The sequence below is a fragment of the Felis catus genome, chromosome B1 (assembly GCF_018350175.1).
Source record: "Felis catus isolate Fca126 chromosome B1, F.catus_Fca126_mat1.0, whole genome shotgun sequence".
Lineage (NCBI taxonomy): Eukaryota > Metazoa > Chordata > Mammalia > Carnivora > Felidae > Felis > Felis catus.
In genome coordinates, this window is record NC_058371.1 from 179,688,125 (window position 1) to 179,702,040 (window position 13,916).

Consider the following 13,916-nt stretch of genomic DNA (forward strand, 5'->3'; position numbering starts at 1 on the left):
TGTTTGTCTCTCTCCTCCATCCTTTCCTCCAAATTCACGAACTCTTGGCTACATTTTGGGGTGATGCAAAGGAAATGGTATGTAATCACCAAGGAGCCAAGAAAGAAGAAAGGAACCTACCATTTAAGTGTCTGCTATTGCCAGCCACTGTGCTGTTTTCGTACACATTATATTTTTACAGTAATTGTGAAAGACAGGCACTATTTCCATTGTCCTGATCGGAAGAAAAACGAAAACAAAAACGAAAAACACACAAACAAAAAACAAATAAAAACTTAGAGCCCTGAGAAATTGACTTCCCAAAGGTAACAGAACTAGTGTTCACAACCAGGAAGGGTTATAGATGTTCTAGGTCACAGCCATGGTTCCGGTCCTCTGACCCCTGGTCCAAGGCTCTTTCCTTTATATCACACATTCCGTTGCTGTTCCAGCCCCCCCTATCGAGCCTCATCCTTTGTAGAGAAAAACTACAAACAAATTAAGAACAAACTTTTTGATCCAATGAAAGACCACAAATTGGTCTAATCAAGATCAGTTATGACATTTGACCAGAGACATATATATATATATATATATATATATATATATATATATATGTGTGTGTGTGTGTGTGTGTGTAGTAACAACAGCTTCCTTACCAATTAAATATTTTCAAAAGTACCCTTTTTGGCCTAGCCTAATTCTCCTCTCATATATCTGATCTCATTTAATGATACCACTTTCCACTTGGTTGCCTATAATAGAAATGTTAGCTGTTCCTAAATCCTCTATCTTCCTTATCCCCAAATCCAATCAATTCCTCAATGGGGGTTCAACTCTGGAAATACATCTTTCAGGCAGTTTTCTTCAAATATTAGGAATCCTCAGATTCCCTGGGGAACTTGTTAAAACACACATTGCTGGATGTAATGGAGATGTTTAGTACCTTGTTTTTGGTGCTGATATCACAGGTATGTATGCATATGTCTAAGCTTAATGAGATGGATACATTGATCGTGTACAATTTCTGTGTATATCAATTATAGCTAAAAAGATAGGTTGCTGGACCCCACATCAGAATTTAGATTCAATAGATATAGGATGGGGCGCCAGACAATTGGCATTTTTGGTAAGTTGCCAGGCAATGTCCATTCTTCTGATCTGAGCACCACATTTTGAGAAGCACTGTTCTAGAACATCCTTTCACACCCTGTCCATGGCTATCGCATCATACTCTCGTCATGTCTTGGGCAGACAACCATGAGAAACCATCATCATCTTTCCCATCCCCATCTCCTGTCTAGCCTGTACAATTTCATTTCTTTTTACCCTGTACAGTTTTAATAAGCAAAAACACGATCTGATAGTTAGCCAACTAATTTACATCTCTTTAATCTTTCCAATGGTGTGCCACTGCCCAGAAAGCAAGATTATCCCCTCATTTTATCGTTTTCATCTATCATGCTCTTCTGTTTGTCCAGGCTGTTTCCTTTGCATAAATTGCTTACCTTATTTTCAATCTGTCCAACTCCTACTTAACTTTCAAAGTCTCTTTGAAAGGTCATATTTCTTGAGAAATATATCCATGCTCCCCTATAAAGTTCATAATGCTTTATTCTGATTTCCTATCGTGCTTAGTACTAGCTCAACTTAATTGCTCATTTTATTGTGTTTGATGACTACTTTTGGTCCCTTTAGTTTTTGTTTTGTTTTGTTTTGTTTTGTTTTTTTAATGTGCCTAATTTTCCACTAAAAAAAATAAATTTTAAATATCTTTGGGTACTTTATGATTACTTCTGTCTCTCATCACTTAATGAAAGTAAGAAGAAAATACAGAGCATTTGTTTGGCCTGCTGACTCTCCTTATTAAGTGTTCTTTAAAAATGTCTTGATTACAAATATATCATTTAGCATATATTATCACCTCCAACACTCTGTGTTAATGCAGAACTGTACTGAGGAAAGAGTTCAACATTATCTGCGTGATTTTAGAAAAATAACTTGTGTAGGCATGTGTCTCTGTGACACAAATATCTAAATCAATAGATGGTTATTTTTGTGTAATTTAAGTCACTGTTTAAATATATACAAACTTTATCTTGATCAGTGCCTCAAGATTTGGCCTGTCTTCACCCTCAGTTTCAAGATTCTTACCTGATACATGAATATTTTGATTTACAACCGTCCACATTTATACTTTGGATAATATAGACATAGTCTGAACCCTAAATCTATTAAAATCTCTCCCACATCTCCTCTACTAAACTCATTTTAAAACGTAATTAAAGCTTCATCTAACCAGGGATTGAAATTATTAGGGACTAAATTTATAGGAAAAAGCATTTCTTTCTATATCACGACTTTTTAATATCACTTTTATAATTTTAAAAAATATTTATGAAATGATAAAAAGAATGAAATGTTACAAAGAATTACAAAATAAATTTATTTGCCTTTCTCGATCATTTAATTTTATTATATCTATCTTTAGCTGGTACGTTTTCCAATAAAAAGTACCTACATGGGGGGGCGCCTGGGTGGCGCAGTCGGTTAAGTGTCCGACTTCAGCCAGGTCACGATCTCGCAGTCTGTGAGTTCGAGCCCCGCGTCAGGCTCTGGGCTGATGGCTCGGAGCCTGGAGCCTGTTTCCGATTCTGTGTCTCCCTCTCTCTCTGCCCCTACCCCGTTCATGCTCTGTCTCTCTCTGTCCCAAAAATAAATAAACGTTGAGAAAAAAAATTAAAAAAAAAAAAAAAAGTACCTACATGGAAATAATATATATATAAAGCTTTCAAAAATAAAGTTTCTGAAAAATTGCTCCTTTAATTGCTTTCGTTTGAAGAAAAATAAAAAAAAAAAGGAAGAAAGAAAATGCCCAGCATGTGTTTATATCATCACGTTTAAGGTTCACTAATTTTATTGTTATACATCTGCGGCAATTAGCCGCCATTTTAGCTATGTCCAATAGATAGGGTAAATTAAAGTTTTTCAATCCAGTTTCATTACTGAAATGATTCATTAAATCATTTTCATTACTGAAAGAAAAAAAGAAAACAATTTAAATATTGCAAGTCAGAGTATATCTTCAGAGATGGGTTTACATTAAAATAATGAATTTAAAATCTTTGAAAAAGTCTTTGTTTTGTTTAAAACTACAACCAGCCAGGGGCACCTGGGTGGCTCAGGTGGTTAAGCATCTGACTTCGACTCAGGTCATGACCTCACGGTTTGTGGGTTCACGCCCCGCGTCAGGCTCTGTGCTGACAGCTCGGAGCCTGGAGCCTGCTTGGGATTCTGTGCCTCCCTCTCTCTCTGCCCCTTCCCTGCTCATGCTCTGTCTCTCTGTGTCTCTCTGTCTCTCAAAAATAAAATAAAAAAATAAAATAAAATAAAATATAACAAAAATAAAACCGCAATCAGCCAAATTCTAACCCCTAATCACTATACTCATCACTTAGAATTAAGCTTTGTTATCCCCCAGGATTACAAAAGCAATGGTGAAAATAATCCCTTATCAACTATACTGGAAGATTGAATTTTTCCAGTATTTGACAAGGTGAAAAGATGTTACCCAATCTCTGCTGTGTTTCTGGAGGTACTCTTCAACTAACAGCAGCATGTCCCAAGATATGTCAAAAGGCCCGAGCAGGTGTGGTAAGCTAACAAAGTCTCTTGGAGAGGCAGAGAATTGCCTTTCCTCTTTCCTTTATTTGGTTTTGTTTCAAAGCCTTTTCTTTTTCATGAGAGTTCTACTCTTTCTATCGATGCTGAAACAATGTGGTCGCCCACTGGAATCCCATTCCTTTCTTTTCGTATGGCTGCTGTGTCAGTTATTAATTTACAAGAGGAACAAACATAGCAGACAATTCCAAATTCTGAGGGGTTTTCTATAACCACCAAGTTTAAATGAAAAACTTTGTTTTTTTCTGTGTTATCATGCACTGGCCTTTGACTATGACTATTTGGGTGAGGCAAAAACTATCTGAAGTTTTTAAAAGACTTAAGTGATAAGAAAGTGTAGGACCAAAAGGGAAACAAAGGGAAAAATCTAAAGAAATACATTTATTTTTAGTGTGTGTGTTTGTGTGTGACATGGAGAGGACAAAGATAGATAGGTAGATAGATTTTTATATGTTTATATGTTACATTAAATACAAGCATATGCATACACATTGTCGTAGGCAAAATAATTATTGCACAAAGACATCCAGGTCTAATTCTAGGAATCTGTGAACATTCCAGGTTAATGGCAAGAGAAGGATTAAAGTGGCAGATCATTTGCCTTTAAGATGGGGAGATTATCCTGGATTATCCAGATGAACTCAATGTAATAATAAGGTCTTAGAAGTGGAAGAAAGAGGCAGAGAGAGAATTGGAGGATGGCAGACTTAGACTTATTCGAAAACGGAGACAGGGACCATTGGCAAAGGAATGTGGGAAGTGGCCACTAGCAGCTGCAAAAGACAAGAAAAAGGACTCTTCCTTAGGGTTTAAAGGAAGACAACTTTGTTGATACTTTAATTTTAGCCCAGTGAGGTCCACTTTGGGCTTCTGAACTCCAGGAAGTATAAAATAATACATTTTTGTTGTTCTAAGCCATTCAGTTTGTAGTAAAATTTGTTAAAGTTAACAGTAAGAGGTTGAACATACACATGCCTACCCTTGCCTCATTGTTTATCTGTAAGTCACCCGTTCTTTTGTGCTTACACACTTTCTCAATGTTGACCAATGGAAATATAACGCAGACTGCATATAAAAGCCACAAACATAATTTAAAACTTCCTTGTAGCAAATTTTAAAAAGTAAAACAAGTAACATTCATTCTAATGTTTTATTCAACCCAATATATACAATATATTATATCAACATGTAATCGTGATGGGGTTATTAATGAGATGTTCTATCTTCTTTTTATCTGTATTAAGTTTTGAATCTGAAGTGTATGTGGTACTCACATCACATCTAAGTTTGAACTAGCCACATTATCAATTGCTCAACTGTCAAAATTAGCTAATTGCTGCTCTATCGGACAGCACAGATATATATATTGAGACATTTTAGCTTTCTGAACCCAATTTTGCTGATGGTTTTGAATATATCAGTATAATTAAAAACTATGATTTTAATAATGTATCCGCTTTTAATGAAGAATAGTGATTTTTTTATACACTTCAAAGTATATGCACTTTGACTTTTGTCAAGATATTGACAAAACGCTAACAGGACCATCTCCAGCTATGAATTATTTTAAAATAACTAAGTAGAAATTTATGGTATTTACCTAGCTTCCATGAATTTAGGTGAGCATTTTGGAAAGCTGATCCTTGGGTTCCATACAAATTTGTTTTTCATCACTTATCTTTTCCTATTTGAATTTCTGTTTACCTACTCTATTTTTACTCTGAAATGCTAGAAATCATATTTTTGTGGCACAAAACAAACTAAAATAAGATGAACTGGCTTCTTCCCATCTATTCCTGAATGACTGCTTACTCATGCCACAGCATAGCTGCCACAAAGCCATCATGGGTCATCGTATCTGTTCAGCTATATGACGATGAAGTGGCCAGAGTGTCACAGGTGAAAACAAAGGTACTTCAGAGCATCCTGTCCTGTGGCCAGAGAAATTCTACAGGTTCCAATTCTTACAACCTGGGATACTTAATATCAAGACTAAATGCATAGTTTATTCTTAGTGAGATTTTAAACGGATGTTTTACAAAAAGATAGTAATTACAGATTATGAGACTCAATAATCCTTCTGAGGGTTTTTATTTCACCCTATACAGGTGGTAGGACTTCATTAGGCTTGTTTTTCGAAATAAAGCCGATACTCCTACTAGCATTTGATTTTACTATTTATTTATTTATTTATTTATTTTTATTTTGGAGAGAGAAAGAGAGAGTGTGAGTGGGGGAGAGGGGGAGAGGCGCAGAGGGAGAGAGACAGAATCATAAGCAGGCTCCACGCTCAGGGCACTATGGGACTCTGTGAGATCATGACCTGAGCTGAAATCAAGGGTCTGGCACTTAATCGACAGAACCACCCGGATACCCCCTACCAGGATCTTAAATAACTCTACTGATATTTGAAAATATCATATAAGCCATGCAATGTTTTTCACTGACTATGTCTACATTCTGTCCCAGTATCTAACAACCTAGCATTTTCTTTGTCTAGTTTCCATACTTAAACATTTTGGGGATGTTATAAACTGTGAACATACACCCACACAGAAGCACCGTCTTCTACACATTTGGTGGGCATAGAGGCTGTTTGTTTGTTTTTGGTGTTGTTTTGTTTCAAGTTTATCTCAATCTTATATTTAATTTACAATGAAGTAAATATGTCAACCTCAGATTTTTTTTAAGAATCCTCACTATTTGACAAAAATCTTAAAATGAGGGTATTCTTTAGAACTCTTTTTTTTTAAAATGTTTATCTATTTTTGAGAGTGACAGACAGGCAGAATATGAGCAGGGGAGGGGCAGAGAGAGAGAGGGAGACACAGAATTGGGAACAGGCTCCAGGCTCCGAGCTGTCAGCACAGAGCCCGACGTGGGGCTCAAACCCACGAACCGTGAGATCATGAGCTGAGCCAAAGTCGGACGTTTAATCGACTGAGCCACCCAGGCGCCACGTCTTTAAAACTCTTAACATATTTTCTTCCCTCTAAAAATATTAAAATAAACACCTACATATGTTGGTTTATTTTTCCCCCTGACCTGGCTTTAATCTGTTTCTATTGTAGAGCTGTAACAGAATCTTAAGACAGTGGATCTGATCCCCAGATATGGACATGCTTTTTTTTTTTTTTTTTGACAATTGTCTAATGAGTGTGTTAGGAGCAGGTTTTCCCTACAGTTAGCAATGTATTATACTTTATGAATGATGTCCTTCATCATCATTACCGGTCTCCATAGTATCTTGCCAATTTGATGGCTCCTTCTCTATGTATTTTAATTCAGTCTAGGTTATAGATTCATTGAACCCACTGAGCACCATGACTCACTTTGGAAAGGCAAAAACATCCTAACCTTATGTCAAAGCAGATGAACACCTTATTTCTTACATTTACATACAAGCATGTCAAGTATAGTTTCCATCCATGGGAAATGTAGAAAATAGGATCAGAAGAAGCATAGACTGGTGCACACCTCACTTCTTCCATCTTTACGTACAGCTGAAGTGAGCTGAAGAGAACATCTTAGGAGGGTCTGAATAGCAGTTTGATGTCTGGAAATTGTTCAAAAGGAGTGGGACAACTGCCTTCATTGGCCATTGACGTTAATGATAGTAGTTGGAAGACTGGGAATGAAGCACATAGTATATGTATTTTAGTGTCAGTCATTTTTTTTTTCCTTTTTTCTGTTGCAGTTAGTAACATCACATCCTTCTCTTTCAGCTGATGTGATTTGTAAGAGTACAGACTGAAGTCCTCTCATGTTACAAGGACCATTCCCTACGTTTGGCTATAATAAAGAAATTGGTCCTATCTGAAAGCCAACAGGTACATGGCTCAACAATTTTACTGTTAAAAGTTAACACCAGAAGCTCAAGAAGAAGCATCATTGTATTACATTTATTTCTCTTTCTTTGGGACAGTTCTTTCAACCCTTGAAAATAGTATCATTTTCCCCAAACTGTAGAAGATTGTTATTATACTGAGGCATCCTTCAAGATCACCCCATATCTTTGTGTAGCCAGTGGAGAAGGAAATGCTAAAACCTATTGGCACTGTTTTCAGCTGGGTTAGAATTATTCATTTTTAGCCACCTAAAAAAAAAATGTTCTCTTTGAGGATATGCTGTACTCATATGACCCTTTTTGTAGCATTTAGAATGAGACCAGCTAGAATTTCCAAAATAAACACTATGCTCCATGCTTTCTGTCATTAACTCATTTAATCTCCACCACCATTCTACAATGTATAAAACATTATTATTTCTAGTAATTTAAAAAATGGAGGACTTAAGAAGCTTAATTATTTGCCCAGGCTCACTCAGCTGGTCAGGAACCTAGAACTTGGTCCCATGTCTATTAGACTCCAAAGCCATGGCCTTACCTATCACACCAGAGAAATGTCAAGCACAGCTTCATGGCTAATATCACATAAAATCTTTATATGTTTTTTTTATCAAAATTCCTTAATAAAGAAAAAAACTATATATATATATATATATATATATATATATATATATATATATTTGTCCCCCTATCTTTATTCCCTAATAAAGAAATATATATATACACACATATATATATACCTTTATATACATATACACATTGATATATATATATATAAATAATTAGACACATATACATGGATATAATCCTAATTTGTAAAATATATTTTAATTATGTTCTCTCAGGGAGGAGATTAAAAATACAAGAGCCAAGATAAGTCATCCAGAATCATCAGAAGGGACACTGAATCTCCAAAGGAATGATGACCAGTTTTATTCTTTGGGGGCGATTTCAAACTGACTAAATTTAAAGTATTTAATCTTTGCCTTTTACAATTAAATAAGAACGTGAGTTATCTAAATCCGCACTAATATGGCATCCACTGGCCAAATGTGGCTATTTCAACTTAAATTAAGACAGAGTAAAAATTTTAAGCGTTACGTCCTGAGTCACTGAGCCCCGATCTAACTGGAACGAAGGACGAAGTAAATAATGCTTTTATCAAGGATATTCCACCCTAACCCTCTCCCCCATGTACAATCTCTGTCCTATTTCCACCTCTCACAACTATGCACTTTGGATGAAGAGAAATTGTTCGTGATTTTCACATTATGTTTAACAGGATCCAGTCACCAAGTTGCCTGTTCAAATGAAGAGGAAGGCTGAAAGAAATAGGAACTGACCTGGAGGTAGGGCCTGGGGGTGGGGACTGGGGGTGGGGACTGGGGTTCTTGTGACATCTGCTCACAGCATATTTCAGGAGACCTCACTGAGGACATACATTTCATTGGTGACTTGAGTGCTTCCAGATTACATGGGAAGAGGAAGAGTTTCAAACCAGAATTTGAAAAGCATGACATCTGAACTGAAAGAAATAGCGTGAAGTGAGAACAAGGTGGAAAGATGAACAAAGCCCTGAGCAATCACATCTATAAAATCTCTCTTTGTAAAGTGAGATAAATAAGATGCCTTCTTTCCTTACTCCACCCAGACCAAATTTCCATTATATATGTAAAGAATTTTAGATAATTATTTTATACCCATTATGAGACAAGTGGGTGGGGGTATTATATTTAACAATTTCTATAAATGACTTATAAAACAATTTGCATTTCTAAAATGGGAGGTTGAAAGAGATGGTAATTTAGATTGTGAACCCATTAAGCAGAAGTAGGCTCATGTTATGCTTTGTCCCATTTCTAGCTGTTGAAAATGGTTTCAGTGATAAAGACAAGTATCTGTGGCATCGTTATGTTGAATAGCATTAATGATTTTGATAATAACAATAACATTTGTCAATTCTAATAAGGCTTTTGGAATTTACAAGTGGTTTGCTCAAGTCTATGTAGTACCTATTTAGTAAGGCTTTTACACAAGGTGTTTGACTTAAATTCTTTAAAAACGTTGTATAGTATATAAAAAACACATTTGTAAAATAAATTTCAAAAAAAGAATTTGTGTTTATTTCAAAAAGAGAAAATTGGTTTTTTTTAGAGACACTGGTTAGAATGAGTGAGAATCTTTCTTTTTCTTTTACACATGGAGGTTAAGAATATCAAAACCATAGTATTCTGGAAGAGATTCTCTGTTATTATGTTTGTTATGTTGAGAACATTTCTATAGTGTGTGTGTGTGTGTGTGTGTGTGTGTGTATGTGCATGTATGTGTGTATAAACATCATGCTGCTACTTTGAGGTTATCACTGCATACATTTTTCTTCCCTGGGTATACAAATTGTGAATTTCCACAAGTGTAGAATAATGCCTAATGCTGGCACTTATTTAATTGACTGCGTTACATAAAAATTCTATTAAAATTATAAGCAGAACGAGCCAAATAACATTCAATATTTAATCCTTAATGTAATTAATTTTATTTATGATCTGTTAGCTTACTAATCTCTATCCATCAATATTATAGTACAATTAATCCCTGCATTACATTTTCATATACTACCGACACTTTTGAGAATCTTTTTAAAAAGTCACATAGCATTTGCATACATTCTAAACTTTTTCTCTAGCCACACCTTGAGGAAAACTTTTTGATGATTAAAGTAATGATTGATCGGTATCTCTCAATCTCTCTCCTCTCTTTTCACATCGAATCATTTTTTGTAAGTTGATTGGTAACACGGTGGAAATATGTAACATAGGCCTCATTCAAATATCAGATACTCCTCTGTTTTACTTCCTTAACTGGGTCACGGACGTCTAACTCATTAACATTGTCAGAGGCCAGGCCTGAGGAGAGTTTGGAGCTGATGCATGAGCTGTGTCTGGCCTGTGTAAGTATTGCCCATTCTTTTAGTACCTGCAGTTCCTTGGAATGGTGCAGCACCTGTAAAAGGTTAATGAGCATAGAGACTTTTCAGCCATAATGCGCGTTACAGACAGACACTATACAGACACGGATAAACAGACAAGCAACATGCACGCTGCAGGCACACTACAGGTAGCAATTATTACTGCAGCTCCAGCGCTCGGCTATCTTGCAGAAAACGTATATATATTTTTTTCTGACTTGAGACACCATTTCTAAGTTCTATTTTAAAAAGTGGGAGAAAATTGTTTCTCAACAGTTTTTAGGTGTATATATATATATATATATATATACACACTTGGCTTGAGTTGCAACCAGATATTTATATCATCCTTTTCATTACAAGTCATTAGCAATCCCCTTAACTTTATTAGATAAATAGATCAATCAATCAATCAATCTCAGTTGATTCTTTCCTTTTCAAAAAGCTTGATTTGCTTCCACCTCAAAAGCACTGATTTCACATTTCAGGCACCTTGCCTTCACTGTATTAGATAACATCTTTACTGCTAAAAATAAATCATGGTCCAAATCATCTGCAATAAATATTTTAAATAGATGCAAACTCTGAGCTATTAAAAGGTAAAGTGAAGACTTTTTGATGAACTCAAGTTTAAAAAAAAAAGAAATCGGGCTGTCAGGTTTTCTAAAAATCCTAAATTATTTGCCTTCAAGATCGCATCCATTGCTCTATGAGACTCATCAAGCATTAATGTACATGCATTAATACTACCAAAATTGCAGAGGGCCTGCAGATAAAGTTCTTCCATTCCCAGTTTCATTTTTTAAACAATATCTTGCTATTTTTGCAGCACTCAACACTAATACAGAAGTAATCAAATTAGTATTAGTGGTTCATGTTGCAAACTTCAATTTGTATTGCTACAACATCAAAGTAAAAATATTTGCAAATCATAAGTAAAAGAGGTGGGGTTTAAATTAATTTAGGGTCTCAAACAAAATTAAGTAGGCCTGGATGGTAAATTAAATGATAAATTGTTCACAAATATCAAAATTAAATATATTCATACTTTCAAAAAAATCCCAAGGCCTGTGTACTAAATGCTAATGAAATATGAATATTAGAAAAAGAATGGAATATGACAGTGCATATGGAAAATGTCGGGTTTCTCATATTCTGAGAATTCTGTTTTAATTTAATTCAGACTATTGTGTTTACAGCTATTTATAAATCAGAGTATGTAGGTGATAACTCAGAGTGTGTAGGTGATCATTTTCTTTCTATCTATCTGTCTATCTATCTATTATCTTTTTATCTAGCATGATATTCTGAGTCTAATTATTCTCAATATTTCACCATGTAGGGAAATACAGTGACTTTGATATACTTGTCGGCATAAACATGCCAAATTAATGTGATTTCCAAAAATATACATTCCTCCTTTTATCACATGGTATTTTCATGAAGTTTCCATCTGCTTATCACAATGACTAATGTTTTAATACTCCCTTCTTATGTGGTAATTCATTATGGCCAAATTGGTAGAAGCACAAAATTTTTATGTATGGGTATTTTTGTGCAACCCAGGTCTATATGCTTTCCAAGGAAGTAACATGTTTTAAAAGCTGCAAATCTGTCCTTTAAAAATAATTCACATTCCTGCTTTAGCTCAGTCTCACCCTGACAATGACTTAGTGAATGACCAACACTCTCAATATAATGCCTTCCCTAGAAATTAAATATTCCCTAATGTTTCCAGGAGGCATTGTGTTCTTTCTTCCCCGGCACACACTCCTAAATTGCCTTAAAATGAGACGTATTCTCTAGGTCATCAGTATATAACTATGCACTGATTATTTATTTTGTTGTTTCATGTTCTAACATTTAAACCAAAACACGTTCCTGTGGTACTACTTTGCTTTGAAATATTTCTAAAAAATAAAATAATTAAATGTACTCAAATCTGTTTTATCTTTTAATCTGATGTGTGTATTGGAAAAGAAAGAAAATGCTATTTTATGAGCCATTGTCATGATTTTAAACAATGCAACATAATTTGAGAAATGCTAATGACAAAAATTTCCCAGAGATACTATAAATAGTATCCACCACATTTTATAGTTACTAAATAAGGTTCATGAAGATAATTTGACATCTATACTTGGAAACATTTGAGGTATTAGCCGGGTGTCCTTACAGAAAGGACATATAAATAAGTAAACAAGGAAAAGAAAGGATTTTCAAGTGGAAACTTGGAACAAAATATAGTTTATCATCTTCTTCTAACTTTTAACTTTCAAGCAATCTGTAAGTTAATTGTAAAATATTCAGGTGGGTAAGCAAGCAAAATAATGAGTATTACGTTCAGTTATCGATGGAAGAATTTTTATCCTTGGATTAAGTTTTGTTATTGTTGCTATTGTTTTTTGTTTGTTTGTTTGCTTTTCCCTGTGAGTTGGAATAGAGGAAGATTTTGGAGTATAGTCAACAACATTGATTAGCTTTTTCCATGACAAAATCAGAAAGAAATGGACTGAAGAGTCAGTCTCTCTAATCTACAACCTATGAAACTGTATTTTCTATGTAGGTGTAAAGTATCATAATGTAGTAGTGTAGAATATTATGCCCAAAGACAAAGATATTTTCAAGGGCATTCTAATAATTTTACATTTTAGATACTAGAAATCGAATTGTTCAAAGATCACCTTTGTCATTGTTCAACCATTTCTTCATAATGACATTATAAAGTTATTTATTTGTTTGTTTATTGGCAGGGGGCAAGCGAAATAAGGATTGTCTATACATTTCTCAAAGGTTTTGATTTGCTACAACATCAATATAACAATGAATCATTTGATGATCTAAGTAGAAATAGCTTTTGTTTGTTTGTATGCTTTACCTAAGACCCTCATAGCTACCAACCATTTTTGTGAGATAATAATAATTCTATTCTCAGAAATATGAAGACAATTAAAAAAAAGACTAAATTGACCTTTTGAGAAGACAGGATGGAGATCTGAATATTAATGTAATCAGTAGCTGTCATTTAGAAGACAAGGAGAAATCCACTGCAGGCCAAACAAAACTGAAACTTAGATGTCTACAACTCAATAGAAATTATTAATAATAGAAGGGAGAATTCAACTTTAAAGAACTCAATATGGGAATTAAATCTGCTTTGTTTTTAGAAAGATTAAAAATACCCATCTCATATCTCTTAATTATTCCAGGTGGAAATTATGAAGTTTTCCAAGATGATTCTCACATAGGACTAAGCTCTTGTTTAAGCAGGTCACAATAATTAGCACATCCTTGGATGATGACATTTTGCATTGAAAACCATTGTAGTTTGTTGCAGGATAGGAAGATGGTAGTACATCGATTTGTTGTAGTTTTAAAACTACACAGGCTAGAAAATAAAGTTAGATGAAAAGTAGTGGGCTGTTCAAGATTCGATAGCTCAAA

At 34.7% G+C, this 13,916-nt stretch overlaps 1 protein-coding gene across 9 annotated transcripts in view; it reads right to left on the reverse strand.

Moving 5' to 3' along the window:
* Positions 1–13,916, reverse strand: part of PCDH7 (protocadherin 7) — a 420,442-nt gene that overhangs the window by 151,608 nt on the left and 254,918 nt on the right. The window contains exon 4 of one of the 9 annotated variants that reach the window (XM_019829661.3): positions 10,481–10,507. The exons of the other annotated variants lie outside the window; for them this stretch is intronic. Coding sequence (XP_019685220.2) covers positions 10,481–10,507 — 27 coding nt within the window. The remainder of the gene's footprint in view (positions 1–10,480; positions 10,508–13,916) is intronic. 9 annotated transcript variants of the gene reach the window in all.